The sequence below is a fragment of the Colius striatus genome, chromosome 1, assembly GCF_028858725.1.
Source record: "Colius striatus isolate bColStr4 chromosome 1, bColStr4.1.hap1, whole genome shotgun sequence".
In the NCBI taxonomy this organism is placed as follows: Eukaryota; Metazoa; Chordata; class Aves; order Coliiformes; family Coliidae; genus Colius; species Colius striatus.
In genome coordinates, this window is record NC_084759.1 from 157719331 (window position 1) to 157738930 (window position 19600).

General features: G+C 37.3%; 1 protein-coding gene across 18 annotated transcripts in view; it reads left to right on the top strand.

The window, feature by feature from the left end:
- The window catches only part of ANKS1B (ankyrin repeat and sterile alpha motif domain containing 1B), a 431515-nt gene extending 424061 nt beyond the window's left edge, over nt 1–7454 (top strand). For 12 of the 18 annotated variants that reach the window (XM_061988906.1, XM_061988958.1, XM_061988983.1 and 9 more), the window contains 2 exons: nt 5983–6150; nt 7283–7454. In XM_061988906.1, the coding sequence (XP_061844890.1) occupies nt 5983–6150; nt 7283–7393 (279 nt within the window). In that variant the 3' untranslated portion in view covers nt 7394–7454. The remainder of the gene's footprint in view (nt 1–5982; nt 6151–7282) is intronic. The other 6 variants (XM_061989314.1, XM_061989405.1, XM_061989575.1 and 3 more) reach the window with 1 other exon arrangement.
- The last annotated feature ends 12146 nt before the right edge of the window (nt 7455–19600 follow it).

Sequence of the window (19600 nt, forward strand, 5' to 3'; positions counted from 1 at the left end):
TGGGATAGTAAAAGGACATTTCCAGAGAAGAGAAAAAGTTTTCTTTTCTATGAGTTCATTTCCCATCTGAAATAACTTACCTCTGTAATCTCAGCCTTGCCTGTGAACTTAGTGAGTACGTTTTCATGCAAGTCTTGACATGTAATTCTTCTAAGCTATAGCCTTAGAAAACGTTTGTAACAAGTAGGTTTGGCCACCCTTTCTGAAATCTCTGTGCACACCAAATAAATCAGGACTGGATCAATGTGCAATGTATACAGTGTTCAATCCTGCTAAGAGGTAGGTTCAGGAACTAGCTTGACCTCTGCAGGACATCCTGCATTTTTTTGACTGAAATGTACCACCTGTGTGGTCAGGGAAGAACAGGTTGGGTGATATACAGCCTTTTGGTTTTACCCTCATATGTCCATCCCATGCCAGCCAACAAGGGATGAGAGGGTTGGACTTTCTTGCGAGGACCTTTTGAGATGAGACACATCCTACCTTCATGAAGCAGATGAGAACTGCTTTTTGGACTAGAGGTCAGGCATTACCACCGTAAGTGGTTGCTTCGGATTTCTTACCCTGCCCTTCCGTGAAGTTTAGTGTTTCAGTGTTAATCTGGATCAGTCCCAAGGACTCAAATGTCTCTCCTAAGTATTGTTTAGAATTTTTTACATTCTATTGAATAAACTGGAAAAATGAATTTACTTTAACCAGAGAACCAAAACACAGATCTGACAGAGACCAGACAAGCAGCTAATTAGTTATTTCAAGAAGTCTTGGAATATTTGGCTACCACGCTGAATCTGAAAGATTTGAAACATCTGCAATAAGAGATCTGTGCATTGTCCTTTCTTTGTTCCTGTGTAAGAGGTTACCTCTGTAACCATCAACAGATCATTATTATGAGATGGTCCTTCCCTTCTCTGTCATATCAGTGGGAGTTTTAGTTTAGCAAATAATGCGGATATGGAATTTGTGGAAATTTTGTTTTAGCAGCACCCTTACCTTTTCAAAAAGATTACCTTTATTTTGAAAATAGCAAATGAGTGCTTCAATTCTTACTTCCTTATTCCAATCTTCTTGCCTAAAAAATCTCAGAAATGTTATTTCAGGAAAAGTCCTTACAGCTGCTGTTATTTTGGTGGAAAGTTCTTCCTGTATTTATGCCTCTCAGATGGTGATGCACAGACTATTAGTGTTTCAAGAAATCATGAACACATATCAATGAATCAGTCATGTTGTTTTCAGCTAAATTGGGTGAAATAAGTAATGGCTTTAATTTTTAGTATTAAGAGGGCCTATTTTCCAAAAGTTTCAGGAGTACTTTCCCTTTGAGTTAAGCTCAAGAGAAATTTAAGATGCTATTAAAACTCTTAAATCATTCAAGAAAAAAAAATATTTCAATACAGTATAATGTGGATGAATTCTTGAAACATGCTTACATCAATATAAATAAATAAAAAATATAGAGATATCTGAACTGAGGCATTTTACTTGGGACTGGGGAAATAATAGTCAACATTGCTGAGTGACAGCATGTAGGAGAATTTAAACAAAAAGATGTGCAGGATGATAGGTTAGAAGGAATTTTAGCATTTTGGTTCAGTGCATGTGTTGTTTAAGTCCTCTGCTGACATCTTAGTGTCCACAGGGAGTAGAAAAAAAACTTGAAATTGTGTTAAAAATAGATAGACCATGGTCAACAAGATGTTACAGTATATACATCTTAGTGAATCAACTAAAATTAGACTGAGGTTATCTTTTCTCCTGATCTATTTAAATACTTTTAAATAGCTTCAAAATACTGCAGTTTCATTTATAGGTTTAATAATCAGCACAAGCATAAACTCAGGTATAATAGATATTCAGAATGTAAGCATGTAATAAATTACATTTTCTATTTAAAGTCTAACACTTATGTCAGCCTAAGCTTCCAGTTTGCTATTAGAAATAATCCTGCCTGTTTGTCAATGGATAGAAGTCCAATAATGTTATAAAAAATAAGGTTTAAATTGATAGAAATCCACAATAAGATGTAAAAATGATGCATCTTAATTCCAATATATATTTTGGTAAATACAATGTAAAGAAAATTTCACTCTCTTAGGTCTTTCAGTTCCTTAGAAAATGTGGTCAAGAACAGTTTTTTTCAGATAGGAAAGTATTTTAGTGAGTGACATGTCACCTACCATGCCACCTACTGATACTTATTATTTAGTAGTGACTGTCCATGTAACTTGTCTACTTGGTTAAAATTCTATAATCAAAATTACAAACGCACCAGACTTGATTAATGAATATTGAAGAGGACAAGGGAAGAGGGAAGAAGTGGACTTATTGCTCAAAATTTGAAATCCACTTCATTCTCAGTTATAAAGCAGCCCTAAAACTAAGAGTAAAGGATTCCTTCTGGAGAAACAAGCCATCGTAAGGGTTCCTATACCAAATTCTGGTTCATATATGGGAAACACCCAAAGTAATTTCCATCAGCTATTACTTTGTTGCCCAATGCATGTATAAAAACAATTAGCATCAAGTGGAAGAATTTCTGCTCTTTCTCTTGCCAACCATTAGACTTTTCTTTATTCTTTTGTCTTTTATTGGCCCAACTTGAGCTGGATGAGAATTGGAAACCACTATTATGCATACATAGCAGAGAAGGAAAGGCATGCATTCAAGGGCTCAAACTTCTCTTCATTGCCTTCTTCCAGGAGATGAGAGGGCTTTATGAAATTTTTCTCAATTCATATATAATCATCCAGGTAAAATCAAGTGTAGCATTCCCATGTCTCTACAACAGAAAACTTCTTTCTTTTTCAGTACCCAGAACCAGTCTCTTTCCTGGGGAATATTAGGTGAGATGTTTAAAACCATTTCAGTTGCTTCTGGCAAATGTCTTGAGATAGAGCCGCTTAGGTACAAGGAGCTTTCAGTTCATGAGCAACTGAATCTTTCCTCTCTTGTATATATCAATGGCTTTTGCAATACTATGAAAGGCCTACCCTGAAGGCTTATTGCCATCCTTCCATTGCATGCAAGAGATCTTTCTGTGCCATTCATGATTGCTTTAAATCCATAAGGAGAAAGGATCAAGAATTTGAGTTGCAGGAGTGCCTGATCATGAAGGCCTCATGCAGCCCAGGAGTCCACAGCTGTTACAAGCAAATACCAGTCATGGTGGTCTCATCACACCATCTTTGGTGAGCTGAGTTTTCTTCTCCTTGAATGCTGACACCCTGGAAAGCACAGAAAATGCCCTTTACAGATCCACCCAAAAGTAATAAATTTGTGGTGTGGAAGGATAAAGCGTAGGTATACTTAACAGTGCTCTGCATCTCTCATAACTCCCATTACTGGTAAGTAACCTTCCCTTCTTGTCAGGCTTTTACAGTAGAAATCTTCAGTATTTAGCCTTGAAGATTTTAGTATGACTAAGCAGTAGGCAACTGATTTCATCCCAGGGGATGGATATTATGACCTGGATTGAGATTTTTCAGATAGATAGCTTTTTGAAATTTTGCAAGGCCCTCTTTTCTTGCCTCCATTTCCAGACTTCTCTTGGCAAAGGCTCCACTGCAGTACACAATGGATAAAATTTCTGTACAAATTACAGTTTGGTTTACATTCTGAATATTGAACAGACAGTGAATGTTCTGTTTTATTTGCTATATTTCAAATATTTATTAACCACAGAAACAGTTACACGTTTCCCATGGCTTTCAGGCTCCAGAGTAGGCCTTTTTTTTCATTTTACTGACTACAAAAGAAAACAAATCATAGTGGCTTCTGACAAGATGCAGGACCCAGATTAGATTTGTGGCTCAGCATGGCAAACTCTACTTGTCTCCACTTTTATCTCTGAGCTTTTCAGACCTGTCTCACAGTGACCTTTTTGTATGCCACACTGGATGGTGTGTTTTCTCAGTCCCACTAGTATTACAGTCTGCTTTTCCTGCAAACCACTACTATATCCAGTCCTGTTGATGTATGTCTTAGCAATAATAATATCCACTGCAGGCAATTTCGTGATAACACAGTACACTATCTTAGTGTCATGAAAGTTGATTAAGATGTCTTTAGAAAAGTATTCTTGTGCTGCTTATAGGCATGATCCATTTCAAATAATATTATTCTGTACATTGCTAACAATTATACTCTGTTGGTCTTAATTTGATAGCCAATGTTCTGCTAAAAGGCAAGGCACTTTATAATAGTCTCTTTAGTCTTTCATCTATTACTCCACTAGCAAACTGCATCCTTAGTGTTTCTCAGTCCTGGACAGTTTCCTGAAGTTGAAAAGGAGACAATTTGGAGCCTACTGCTATCAAATCAGTGAGACATTTTTATTTGGGAAGCTATGAAACTTTGTCTAGCTGACTGCAGTAGTAACAGCCGAGAGCATGACCCAGTGAAGCTATTTAATTGTTTTCTGTCTGACCTAACAAAGACTAGAGTTGGCACCTTTGTAAGCAGATCTTATAATGAGCTAAACATGCTGAACTTAGCCTATACAGTGTTACTATACATGTGTGATAACAAAGGGATGGAATTTCTTCATTACTACAGTGAATTTACAGTGTAGGATATGAAATAAAATGCTTATCCTTTTAAATCTGTTTTAATGACTGAAGGCATATATTGTACTTCCAAGTATCTTACATTGCTTTCTGGCTTATTGCAAACTCAACAGTTAGACTTGACTAGGTAAAGAGATATCTGCTTTTAAATTATATCAGAAACATGTGGGAATTTTAAGGGCTCACCTAGTTTCAAAGTAATGCAGGATTGCTTCCAACTATGGACTACAGAGGTTGACAAAGAGGAGGGTGACTTCTGAGCTATATCAAAGATTTATCAGTTATTCTAAGGAGACTTTACAAAATAAGGAGGCAAGCCTGCAGGCTTGCTTTTGCTCTGAAGGCATTCAAAACATTATTGAAAAGTTAGTAGCCCAGAAATAGGCTCTAGTAGGAGCCTAGAAATAAATGTACCAAAACAACCCCACGAACCTGAAGAAACAATTACCATAGAACTTTACTTGCAGTTTAGATTAAGGTGAAATTTTAAACTTGCAGCTGCTTTTTTCGTTGATGTAAAACTGTACTGGAAAAAATATTCCTACCACCCTCTCGGTTCCTCATTCATGCTTTAGAAACCTTTCAACAGATTTTCTTTCATATATACAATAAGAACTTTTTCTACCTATACCATGAAACTGGTCTTAGTCTGACCTCTTTGATTATACACACTAACCTCCTTTCCCTGCTTACAGGAATATTCTGACATGCCAGTTTAAGCTCATTTTTACTTCTAGAAAACAAAACCATGAGGTTTCCCCAGCACTTGATGCATACATCTGAATGGAGCACTTTCATACATGCATAGATGCACTGTATTTGTGAACCACAGCATGCAAATTCAACATATGCTGGGTTTTTTTTCCTTCTGGAAGCATCATATCAATGCTGCATCCTCTTCCTGAGACATTAGGTGAGAGCACAGAGCATCCCAAGGCACATACCTGGGAAAGCAGCACATCAGGCTGCCAGCTCTCGAGGAGGACGAGTCAGTAGAGGAGTCCTGAAATAGAGCAAGACTGAATGTCAGATAGGTTGCAGTAGTGCAAGATAGGTGGGATAGGTGGGATCTTGAGAGCAGCAGATAAGAGGGTGAGCTGGGGAGGTGTGGGGCTTAATGTGCTGCTTCTAAAAAGAGGTGATGAACACTCACTCACTCACTCCTGTTTCCATGTCTGGGGACACAATGTTTTCGGAGTTTTTACAATTACTTTCACTAACACAAACTACGTTTAGATTGTTTTTAATCAATGAGAAATCAAATGACAGCTCTTAATATTACAGGGGAAGTTGTTACTAGCATGATTTAAATTATTTACATTACAAATTGTTTCTGTAGACAGTGCTACCCCACTTAATGTATCTGAGAATTCAACCTCACTCCAGTTTTAACTGTGTTGGTTTTTTTCTGTTGTTCCAGAATTTAGCTTACGAAATCATTCTTACGCTAGGACAAGCATTTGAGGTGGCCTATCAGCTTGCACTACAAGCACGAAAAGGGGGCCATTCTTCAACCCTCCCAGAAAGCTTTGAAAATAAACCCTCCAAGCCTATTCCCAAACCACGTGTTAGTATTCGGAAGTCAGTGGTAAGTAGAAGGTAGTTGTGCATGCAAAAAGCCCAAAGTTCAGTTAAGAGCTGAAATAGTAGAAGCTGTATAAATAGATAAATATAACTGTGGAGTCAGAAATGCTCCATTTCCCAGTCATGCCACCTCTGCTCATCAGCCAATGGGCAGCTGTTTTGACTAACCGCCTGTTTCAGTTGTGCATGTCTTGTATAATAATTGCAGAGCTTTAATCGATACGGTGCAATTCCAATGTATTGGGGGGGTTTTAAGTGCTGAGGATCACAACCTCTAAACCTCTCTATGGTTTATGGGCTCTCCTCATCTCCTGTTGAGAAATCCAACAAGTTGTTTGGTACGTGATCACTGCATATGTATCCTAAGCAAATTCCAAATCTAAATCAACTTACAATTATCTTGTCACACCAAACAACTTGTCGTCTTACTCCCTTTATTTTCTTTTTCTTTTTTTTTTCTTTTTTTTTTTTTTTTGACCTAGACTCTTCTATTCCAAACCTGGGATTTAATATACCTTTACAATATTTTCTTGGGAATCCCAAACTCCTGAGAATCCAAGCTCATTGGAGCCTACATATTGATTGTCTTTAAAGCACCCTTCTGAAGTGCATAGATGACAGAGAAATAATCTTTTGTGGTGGAGCTTTTATAAAATTAGAAAAACTACCTTAAATCACGTGTAATACAGGCATAGGGTGATCTGGGAGGGAAAGGGGGAAAGTGACCACACAGTGTGTCGTATGCACTGGCTATAAAGTGTGAACCATACTCTGTGATATTTAGTTATTGGGTGAGAGGAAGGGGAAAATAATGTATGACTCTACACTTTGTCATCCATTGCCACAGAATCTTCCTCCATAAAATTTTAAGAAAGAACATTTCCTGATGCCATCATCTGTCTCAGTAGCAAAAGGACTCCTCAGGATCAAGAACTATGATGCCCTATAGCTTGGGGGTGGACACAGCTCTGAGCTAAACAGGAAAAAGAGGGGGAGTGTAGACCACCGCACTCGCTGCTGTAGGACTTTGTGGATACAGGATTTGTTCTGTGTTCTATTCGTTTAAAGGAAAAGCTTCTGCTAGAAATGCTGTGCACAGCGATGGTAACCCATCTATGTTTGCATTTGTCTTAAAGCAGATAGATCCATCTGAACAAAAGACTCTTGCGAATCTACCATGGATTGTTGAACCTGGACAAGAAGCCAAAAGAGGCATTAATACCAAGTATGAAACTACAATTTTCTGATAAAAAACTGCCCCCTTTTTCCTTGTTGTGCCTTGCACGCCAAGCAGTCACAGCACAGCCTTTCCTTTATGGCAACGTTTCAATCCAGCAGAGAGGAAGACTGCACTGTATGAGTGGCCTTGTAACTAACAAAAAAGGCTGATAGTCATTTCTGGTGATGTTCTTCTTCCTGCAGCACTGACAGAAGAATGGCACTATATGAAGACTTTTAAAATTACAGTCCACAAGAGGAGTGAGAAACCTTATTTTTCCACACAGTTCTCCCTTGTGACTTTGCCACAGTGCTTTCTTTGATTTCTTATTTTAGAATTCTACTTTTTAAAGAAACAAAACAAAACAAAACAAAAGGTCTCTAAACTAACACTAATGCTGCCTGAGTAGAATATTTGATTGGTTTTATTTAAATCTTGGCAGTTTTTAATCAAAATGTAATCAGAATTATTAAATAGAGTGTTTGTGAAACCACTGAATTCATTAATAATTACTGTGTTGAATAAAGAACTCATTAAAGTGACAAGAAATTAGGCACCCTGATTTCTGTGTGCGCTGGTTTTATATGTAATCATTGGTGTCCTTTGATCCTCTACAGAAATAGGAGCCTCTCGCATTGTAACAAAGGATCAGAGTTTTATGAATGGTTAGAAACAGGTATTAATAATGCACAGAAAACATTTATTAGATATTTTTATGGAAGAGAAGTACTATAGGAAAACATATGAATATTTATGGAAGGAAGCCAGATTAACTATGACAAATATTGTTTATTTTAAAGTGAAGTAAACCACTGCTATTGCAGCATTATGGAAATTATAAGAGTTGTAGCATCAGTGCACTGGTTGTTCTGTGTGATCAGTTTGGAATGAAAGCAGAATGGTCATTCTACTACACCTACATATAGTTTATGCAGTTCAACGTTGCTATAGCCATGAATTCTACTTGTATTTTTTAAAAATAATCTCAGTGGTTCTAAAAAAAAAAAAAATCAAAATTGTGGATTTTGCTATCAAGATTTCTGTCACAGAAAGCTTGTTTGGAAGAATGTTGATAAAATCCTACTGCAACACATTTTCTAAATAAAAATAGCAAGAAAAATTTCAAAATTCCAAAGTAATAAAAATGTTTTCATGGAACAAAATAGTTAAGCATTTGCTTAATATTTGATTAAATAAGATTTACTTACCTTTTCTTTGAACTGTTTTAATTTTTTTAATGTCTGTGAAGTATTTGTATAATACCATGATGTATATTTGTGTAGAACTGAAATTATAACAGTGCAAATATCACTATAGAAGAAAAATGACATTTTAACGTATATTGTTCTATCCAGTCAAATTGTGAATCATTTTGAAGTTCATTATAGAGATATTGATAAATTGTGTGGTTGTCTTAATGTTTTTTTAATTATTATTTCATATCCAACTGAGGTTTTCAGTTAGGATCATCAGTTGGTGAACTCCAAAAAACGGATAATTGAACTTGTTTTGAACCTGATAATTGTATATGGTTTAGTTAAACCTAATCATAGCGCTGAGTGATGACATACTTTTAATACAGTATTCAATTTACTTGAACAAAATAGTTCCTTGTACATACTTTTGCCTATTCACTGTTGATATGTACGTAGTCAACTGACGGTAAAAAGAAAAAAATTAACACTAAAAATATGGTACCAAAAGGAAAATTGTATAGGGGAACAGTAAATAGTAGCCTCACTGCAACAAATACTTATGTAAATATGCTTGGGCTTCCAGTTATAAATTTTGTAATTTTGTCATTTATTTATATCCTATAAAAGCACACAAAATAAAATGAAGTTGTACAGTCCAATGCTTTGTGCATCATTTTATCATTGCTAAAGTACATAAGAGGCCTGATCCAAAGGATATTGAAATATTTAAAGGCCTCCCCTTTCCTCGATTGGAATCTTGTCTCACACAGAGCCAGCCATTGCCGTGGAGATAATTTTGGTTTAGAATACAGATTTTGTTTAAAGACTGAAGTATTTACCATCTGTAAAGTCCTTAATTAACTAGTTCTTCAGTGCATTACTGAACTGCTGACTTTCCATATTTAATCGCACCTTCTAAAGACTCACACAGGGAGTTATGTTAAAAACACAATACCTTCAGGCAACCAAAAGTACCAAGTGGCCAGATTTTCAGGCTATACAACTGTGGCACCTCTTATGTAGCTGAGTGACCCCTAAAACTAAAGGATGAGACAGGTGCCGCAGCACAAAAAGCAGATGTAAGGAAAAGGTGAAACAAGAGGAAGAACTGACAACTTGTAGGAACAATTTGATCTAGATTCGTCAAAGGGAAGTCAAGCAGATAAGGTGGCACAGTAAGCTGCTGAACTTGTTTGGGAGAGATAATCTGGGCAAAAGAGAGTGACTATGGCTAGCAAGACTGATGAAAGACTGCTGGGACAGGCAATGAGTGTGAAAAATTTGGGGATGCAGTGAGTGGGTGAATGACTGGAGCCCCCACAGCAGACATAAATTGAAAGAGACGAGTTAACAGGCACGTCTGAATTTGCAGAAACCTGGGATTTTAGAGGGAAACATTTCCCTCACTAGCTGATACCACCCTAAGTCAGCTGGAGAAAAGTCCCTTGAGTCCCCTCTGGCACAGGACACCTTCAAAAGATCGGAAAGTAAGGAGAATTGCTATTCTTGACCTCTACTCAAGGTAAGAGGAAAGCAGAGGTACTCAAGTAGAGTATGTGAAGAAACCAGAGTGTTTGGATGTTGAGAAACCAGCAGTTAAATTGCAACAACTGCCTTACAGTGGGGAGGTAGAGAATGGGGGGGAAAAAAAGAGGGATGGTACAGAAGGAGATTGCATTTGACATCAGAGATAAGGAAATTGGAATCAAAGTGAGGTAAGTGTGGGTGGCGAACGATTTTGAGAATTACTTGAGTAGTGAGGTCTCTAATAGGGAAAAAAAAAAAAAAGCTGCTGCTGGAAGAAAGTTTAAAGACTGGAGAAACTCCTGTGGAAACAACAGGGAAGTTCTGGGTTGTGGATGCTTTAAGTGGAAGGTTTCCTAAAGCAGATGTTGCATTTCAGACTGGGCATGGTGACTTCTCTGATGTGGTCTCGTGTTTGTTAAGAGGCAGGGGAGCTACTGCTCACAGCTGGAAGGAAGAGACACCATATCTGGTTCTGGTATTTTGGCAATAGGTTTATAACAAGCTGCTTCTTCAGAACCATAATGTTACACATGCAGTTTGAAACCAGCGTCTCAGCATCAAAAGCTGGCATGGCCATGCAAGGGTGACCCCTGGGAAGAGAATTAGTAGGTCATGAAGAAGGTTGTATTAGTCCCTTAGGAAGTAAAGCAGCATGATAGGCAACTAATAAACCTTCACCTCCAACTGAAATGGTTCATGTTTGCCATTCTAGATTAAAATGGACTGTTTGTGCCATGTGCAGAACTCTCATTTAATTTTGCCTTAGATTTCTTTTGATGTGTGTCATTCAGCTGTCCTGCTTCACACTTCAGTGGAGGATGATGGCTAAGATAGCATCAAGACAACAGTCTAGAAATAGTAACTTAATCTCTAAACTACCAGCCCAAAGAACAATTGACTCTACAGAGGAGCTGTGTGTTAGTAGTAGCATTTAAGTGAAAGACATGGCCTAAGGATTAGAGATGATATTTACATGTGGGCTAAGAGGGGTATGTGTTATCTGATGTACAAAGACCAGCGAAAGAGAGCAGGAGAAAAAAGGACTTCACTTCCTGGAAATATTGACAGGATTTTCAGCTCAGGCTTCTACAGAAAAGCTCTGTAACTGTTTAGTGCTCTGTAACTTCTTTAGGTGAACCAACTTCTGTGCTAAACTAGCAAGTTGACCATATTGCTGAAAAGTCTACCCTTGAAGACACTGGTTCTAGTTAACTTTTACTCCTGTAAGCTGATAACCTAAGCTAGACAGATGCTAACTGGTCAAGAGGCTAACAAGGTCAGCTAACTGAAACAAACATACAAAATTCACTTGTAGAGTTCACACAGACACACTAGATCTTATGGAACTGGTGAATTATTTCCTTCTTAGTGACTAAACAGTCACACTTATCCTAAATGTAACCAGCCCAAACACCACTGGCCTACTCAAGTGTCAGAAAAAGAAAATGAGGGAAATGGCCTTGCCTTTCAGGAAGGATGTGCTTCAAATGCAGGAATGGGAAACAGCACCTCCACGCTCGGCTTCCACCCTTGTAGAACAACTTCAAGCAAACTTCTCTTGGATCCTACTTCACTAGTGATGTCTTTCATTCTTCCTCTGTGTAAGTCAGTTACCAAGATATCTTTGAGAATATGGGTCTGGGTAAACTGGTAGCAACTAGAGAGACAAAAATGTTATCAGTATGTTAAAAAAAACCAATCCCTTTCTAGTGTGCCACCAAGAGTACGGAAAAGAGAACTACTTCTATCAATCAAGAAAGATTAATATAGAACACTTTATAACCATATAAGTGATGCTTAGACAGAAACTGAGGGCCCTACACTTCTTCCCCACACACAGAAAACACAGCACAGATTTAACATCATAAGCTCACTGAATTATAAGATACGTACCTTTTTGTCAGATTTTTAAACATAGCAATTCCTACCTTCAAATCAGTAAAAGAACTGCTCAAATTCTCCAAATCCTTATCCAAAGCTACATTTATTCTAATGTTAAATCCTTTTTGTATTTAAAAAAAAAAAACCATAAAAACCAATAAAATGAAAAGTCCACACACAATCTTAAGGGTGAGTCAGTGCTTGAGAGAATATGCTCAAATTTGAAGGCAGTATATTCATTATATTTTCTAAACACGTAACAGAAAACCCAGAAAGCCGAGTGAGACAAAGGAATGGAAATATGCTCCAGTAGAGAATAGAGTCTACTCAAAAAACATTAACTTTATCCTATAGTGACACCATGAGGAAAAAAGAAATAGAATACACTAATTCTAAAAATGCATTAGATGCAGTGCAGTCTTCATTCTTGCACTTGTGATTATTGGATAATGGTAATTGCTAGGCTGTAGAATTAAAGGCTTGGGCATGTCCTAAGCAAAAATATCCTAATGTATATAATTGAGGGTAGAACTACTTATTTCTTGAGTTTATGTTGCAAAGAGAAATTAATGTTTTTTTTCTTTAATTTACCCTTATATTCTTGCAGTGTTATATACTGGGTGGAAGGTATCAGTGACAGATTAGGTGACAAATTCTGCATTGGAATTGAGTGAATTTACTGAAGTCTCCAAATGTCTGGGAAGGCTGTGCATAAGTGGATGTTAATGTTAAAAGATTAAGACCATTCATCATGGCCATTTCTGTCATGACATTTCACCCAGCTATACTTTTGTAAAGCTTCAAGAACTACCTAGACCAAATATCTCAAAAACCTAGAAAATTAAACATTGCTACAAAAAGTAAAGCAACTACTAAGGTGCCATAATTTTTCTCATCTCCTGATGTGGCAGGAAAGATACTTCTCACCTAAGGGCTAAGTAATTCCAGCTGGTGATGCACACAGCCAGCCTCCTATACTACAGAAAAAGATAGGAAAAATATCCCTGACAATCTGACTTTGGGGAAACTCATTTCCCAGACAGAAGTCTTGTCATTATATAACGCAGTCTGCAAGAGAACTGCACTGGGGAAACAAAAAGATTGATATCTATTGCACCTGAAGGCACAGATCACCTGTGTTACATACTGCACTTCCTAAAGCAGCCAGTCTCAAAGGAAGGTGAAAAGATGGAAAGGTCAAATTACAGGAATGAAGATCTTCCTGATCCACAGATGACCAATAAGCACTTTGAATCTTAGCATTTCACTACAATCACTCTCTTAGCACAGACTATGCAGATCTGAGGCAGGGAATATTATCAGATCTCCTTCTGCACTTACTTCTAGCTGAGACATGCAAAGCAAGGGAATAAAGGTCTTAGCTTTATAATAACCCGTAACATTTGAAGCATACAGAACAGCTGGCAGCATTTAAGTAGAAACAGAATGTTTTTTCTAAGGTGTTTGTTTAGACTCGGTTTTGCATAGAGATTTAGAAATTGAGATCTAATCCCTTTGTTTTATGTAATTTTACAAGTTGTTTTTTCCTCCAGACAATTCTGGTTTTCATCAGAAAGGCTGAAATGTCCTACCTCTCTCCTACATGTCATGGATATGTCACTTCTTAGGCTTCTCTCCAATTCAACAAAACAAATTCAACTCAAACTTTACACTGCAAGACTTTCACCCAGCCCATGGATCACTTTTTGTAGTCCTCTTCTAAATCTTTGGTTAAATCCATTTTGTTCTCAAAACACAAATACCAGAGGAATATGCACCACTCCAGTTGATGTCTCATTAATAAAGCACATGGATCACTTTTTCACTCCTTCAAGACAGATCCCCTTTATGTACCCATTGGCCCTGTTTACATCCCACTGCAGACACTTCGGAGTTTGTAGGGATAATACTATCCACTGTCATTTCCACACCACCATTTTGAAGATGCTCTGTCTAGCATTCTTAAGTCTGCTCTGTATGACAAAGCTATCCTTTGTCCATAAGGTTACAAAAACATGCTGTTGGATGTTGAAAGCAGACATGCACCATATTGTGATAGCTACTTATTGCAACTCCCTCTTTAGCCAGTTTAGATAATCTGCAGATGTATCATCAAAGATTAAACAACATTGTGCCAATAACGTGACCCATATTTTAATCCATCTAGTATGTTCTCTACCAGTGCTATAGAAGGTCTCTCAAATCCAAATATGATGTCATAACAAATCAAATTCCCTAAAGAAATCCAAAGCTCATGTACTAACACCTATGTGGGTTTTTTGGGAAAAAAAAAAGATTGCAAAAAAACCAATTAAAACTCTATCAGTAACATTTGCCAAAATCAATCTCTTAAAACCACAACAAGCAGCAACACCCAGAAGAAAATATGTAATTTTCAGAATAGACTCTACTTTTCCATGTAAATTTAAATCTGCCTTTGAACTGTTTTACACGGGACCCCTTTCAAAACACCTGAATTGTCATGATTCACTATCCTTTAGAAATTTCTCATAATAAATTTTACCAGATGTATTCAAAGGATGCTTCATCTTGTCTTTCTCAGGCACTTGGCTGTTTATTGTTTGGATTTGCAGTTTCAAAATGCTTTAGTTTAAACAAATACATCCTTGTCACCTCTTCTGTTAAGATTATAAATTTCCTATCCCTGTGAAGAATATATTCCAAATATTCTGTCTTTCCAACACTATATTTATCAATGGAACAAGTTACTTTTTGTTAATTGCATAGGTTTAATAACCTCTCATTTACTTTGATTATCAATATTTCATTCAGTGTACAAACCTATATCAGTTGCTCCTATAATTAAAAGTATCCTAGACACCTCCTAACATACTTATCAGTGTTACGCTGCAGCTTCTGCACCATTTTGAAGGGAATGTGACGTAAAAGCATCTCATTCAGCAGGTTTTGTTGGTGGGTTTTTTTCCCCTACATCTGCAGAAATGTGACTCCTTGGACTTCGTTCAATGATTCCCAGATTTAACACACCCTTCTTTACATCTATGTTCCCAGATATGCCAAACATTTTTATATCCAAATCTATACCTGCCTGGTCAAGGTGATACCTTAATAGACAAGGAATGTTCAAGAAGAATCCAATTAGGGACAGCTGGAAAGCTGCTAATTTTTTACACCTTGAATTTTATTTCATAATAAAGATGTTATAAAGGTTTGCTTTTCAAGAACATCTCTGCTGATCCAAAGCCAAGGCTGTGGGTGTTTTTCATCTCACTGTAGTTGATTTAACTTGTAAAAAGGAGACTTCACTTCCTCTCTATATTTTCTTTCAATTACATAAACATTCCTGTGAACAAGTCAGTACGAATTTATGACAGATTTAGAGCTGCCTGGTGATAATTTATGAGTACTTTATGTTGGCCTCATTATCAAAATGTTTGTTATACGGCTTCACTTGTTTAACATAGCAAGAATCTGTCAGGAAAAAACAACTCTGAAAGGGAAGCATAGATTAAGGTATTCAGTTTTAAAACTCTACTCAGTTCTTAAGGAAAAATGCCAGAATTATTTGAATATCCAATTCAAAATAGCCTCTAAAATTGGCTTACAGGAAGAAAAAGCCAAGTCCAAGAATCCACTAAAGCAAAACCTGTATTTCAAATGGTAAGAAAAAAGCATTTAACTGTTAAGAAAGTACCATTTCTCTCAGTCTCTGTACAAACATCAACTATTACTGTTACATGTTTTTCTTTTCTTCTCCTGCCATTACCAATACTAGAGCTCTGAACAATGGAAACCTCCATTTGAAAGCAGGTTGACAACAGTAAATAAGGACTAAATATGAGATGTAATGAGGGGTAAGGCAGCTTGAAAAACTGCAAAGTGTAAGGAGCTTCACAGCTAGTGGAAGTCTCAGAGGAAAAACTGAGCATCACTTCAAGGAAAATACATTTTTTCCATATCTACCATAACCAACAGTTTAATCCTACAAACAAAGGTATTTTTGGGGAAAAAAAGGACATAAACCAATCAAATTGCTATACTTTCAGCTTGTTGCCTTCTACTGTGCTTGATGTATTTTTAACTAAATCTAAATCGTCAACATACGCTACAAAGAAATTTCCAGGTCATGTGTAGTTCCATTGAATTGTACCTCTTTCTGGCAGATATCCACAGCTACAATCCTGCAGGGAAAAAACAAGCCATTGTTCCACAGATTCAGTTTGGATACTTACCATTCTTTTTGAATGAATGTAAACCCAGAAGATCTATCTCAAACCCAGTGCTCCAGACTATGAAAAAACAGCTGCTGAGTGAGATGCTGTAGAAAGAAAAAAAATTATTACTTGCTCTATAATTTTTAGAGAGGACAAACCTACAACTGTTTGGCTTTGAGCAACTGAGAGTGCAACATCTACAAGAAAAGTCAGATGCACTGAGGTGAATTTCACTGCTATTGTCAAACACCAAATAGAAGTAAAATTTAACCAATATTTAATTAGTTTAAACTCTTCAAAAGTTCCTCCTTACATTTCCCAGTTCTGAAGTTTAAGTCACGTATTGATAAGACCCTTTCCACACATTTCCTCCAATCCTTCATTTGTACAACTGGAAATATAAAATGTATAATTGCTATCCTGTGCCAAATATAAATAATTTCCACAGCACCTTGTGAGAAATCATGAAAATACATTGTAAAATGTAGAAACTACCAACTTATACCTATGCTAAGTGCTTGTATTACTTACATTCCTTATTATATTACTGTATTATTACTGTACATACACTTATATTACTGTACATATGTTAAGTGCCCAACCACTAAGTCATGACCATTGGCTTAAAGTTGTACTCTTTAAATCAAAATACTTCATCTGTATTTATTTTGGGAGGTTCTTCTCCCTCTCTACTCTGCCCTGGTGAGGCCTCATCTGGAATACTGTGTCCAGTTCTGGGCTCCTCAGCTCAAGAGGGACAGGGAACTGCTGGAGAGAGTCCAGCACAGGGCCACCAAGATGATCAGGGGACTGGAACGTCTTTCATATGAGGAAAGGCTGTGGGAACTGGGGCTGTTTAGTCTGGAGAAGAGGAGACTGAGGGAAGAACTTATTAACATTTATAAATATCTAAAGGGTGGGTGTCAGGAGGTTGGGACATCCCTTTTTTCTATGGTATCTAGCAACAGGACAAGGGTGATCTCTAAAGGTCCCTTCCAACCCCTACCATTCTATGATTCTATTTTATGATTCTATGATTTAGGGACAGATATCCACTGGAATATGTCTATGTCTGTTCATTCATCTATTCTCTACAAAACAAAATAAGCAGAAAAAAAAAACCCAAGCCCATACCACAAACCATAAACCTAGAAAGACAAAACTCTAAGCATTTCCAAGTCTCACATTAAAAATACACCATCCCTCTCATGCACTATTGCAGTGCTGTTAAACCAAAAGTATATTTTTCAGTGTTTCCTTAATCTTTTTTTCCTACACTACTTCTGGCAAGAGGCTTATAAACAACAGTCAATAATGATCTTAGTAGTAAAAAATGAATATAAAGGTTCCAACTGGGAAACACAGAAAGAAATGTCCCAGTCATTGTCTTCCTGGGACTAGGAAACTTGGTCTTAAAACATGACAAGACTAAGATTTCTTAGCACTAGAGTAAGAGTTTCAACCAGCAGACACCAAAGTCTCAGCACACATCAACTTGAACTCCACCATGGAAGAGGAGCAGGGACTAGTTATTTTTATCTTTGGACAATATTACAGACAAATAATATGATTTTTAGAACGACAGAAAACCCTTGCCCTCATGTGCTAAAAAGCATCAGTTATCTGTAGAAATTAAATTTGCTATGCAATTAGTAGACAGAAATTTAAATATTCTGTTGCTTTAGAAAAAAGAGTAATGTAAAATACCATTTTTAAAAGTTATTTTAATTATTAGGCATACTTTATGGGCATTCATGCATTGGAAACAACGCACATTTTACCTAAGTAGTATTGTATTTACTTTTACGCAGCTGGATTAGATAAATTTCTCTTTTCCGCATTTTGAGTCATTTTAAACCTCATGACTTGCAAAATTCATCTGTGTTCATGATATTAGAGAAACTGGACAAAGCTTAAACAAAAAAAATCACAGAGAAATGCAAATAATCAGAAGGAAGTAAATACTTAAGAAATGAAAAATACCACATAAACACACAGTCTAATTGTGGCATCCTCAGTAAGTACTTGAATGATCCCTCTTGAGTACAGAACAAGAATCCTCTCTAGCCTGAAGGACTTGTATCTAACCATTCTCACAGCACTTGTTATACCTGCAATGTATGGTTTGCTAAATAGAAACAAACACAGGAAGTTAATTTGCTCTGTAAACAGTCAAGTCCCAAGAGAGAAACTGCCTGTTGAAACGATTATGACATACTTTAGCTTTTCATCCTTCTGAATAAACATACATGCTATTTCAATACTTCATCCAGTCCAACTATTACATGGTTGGTGCTATATCCCACAAGTGTAACCATAGGAGATGATACAGAAGGTGCTGAAGTTGTCAATAACACATACAGACTGAAAATCTTACTCTTTTGTACTCACTGGATCTTTTAGGATGCACCCAAGAACAGACCTTGCTTAGACTTCTATCAAACCCATTTGTAAGGTTTTCCATAGAGAGACTCCTTAGAAGAAAGGTGTGCAATAAGTTAGGTTGGAACAAAAACCCCTCAAAACCCAAGAAAACCACCTCTCCACCAAACCCAATGCTCCCCAACTCCCCAAAATAACATACCAATATGCAAAGACATGGATAGCAGCTTTGGAAGTGCTGAAAAATGCAGGTCACCCTACTGTAGAGTTCATACCACAAACAACCCTAGTGTCAGCTGAACTTCTTACTGCATATTGGCAGGGCTAGTGATCCCTTTCCCTAGCTTGAAAGAGCAAAGTGAAGCTAAGCACAAAAATCACCCTGAAAGTGTTGTATCTGGCACTCTCCTTGTTCTCCAAACAGTAAGATTCATTTGGCTTCTACTCTTGAAATCACAACAAAAATTAGGCATTCCAAGTCCTCAGAGCTCTTGAGCATTATCGTCACCATCTATGACCCCAAATAAATGTGTCTTTTCATAGTAGATAGAAGGAGGAAATCAAAATATGGACAAATCCACCCAAGTGTGCGCCATTAGCAGGTAAGACAATACTAGAGAGCATCTCTCAGCTGCAAGGCTGACTTTTGCACTCCTTGGCATTGCCACAGCACCTGTACTTGCTATGAAGGACAAAGGGCAACCAGAGTTTGATAAGGGGACCATGTTCTAGTAGTAATTTCAAGAACATACTCGAATTCTCTGTGACCTACCAGTATTCTGCGCTTACTGGCTTCTTGAAGACCAGGCAGAGTGGCCTCTCTGCCATGCTCTGTTCCAGGAGATTAGAAGAAACCACTCAAGTCAGACTGCTGTCTCAACCTGGCTTTCTCCTGCAACCTACAAAGGCATTAGCTTCTGTAGAACACCCAAGGAGGGCAGGGACAAGGACACAAACTGTGTCATGGCCAGATACCACCTGGGGAACTGGGTCCCATACAGAGGCTTCACTAAATAAAAGAATTGGGGGAGTGGGGGGGGAGCAAAATTTGCA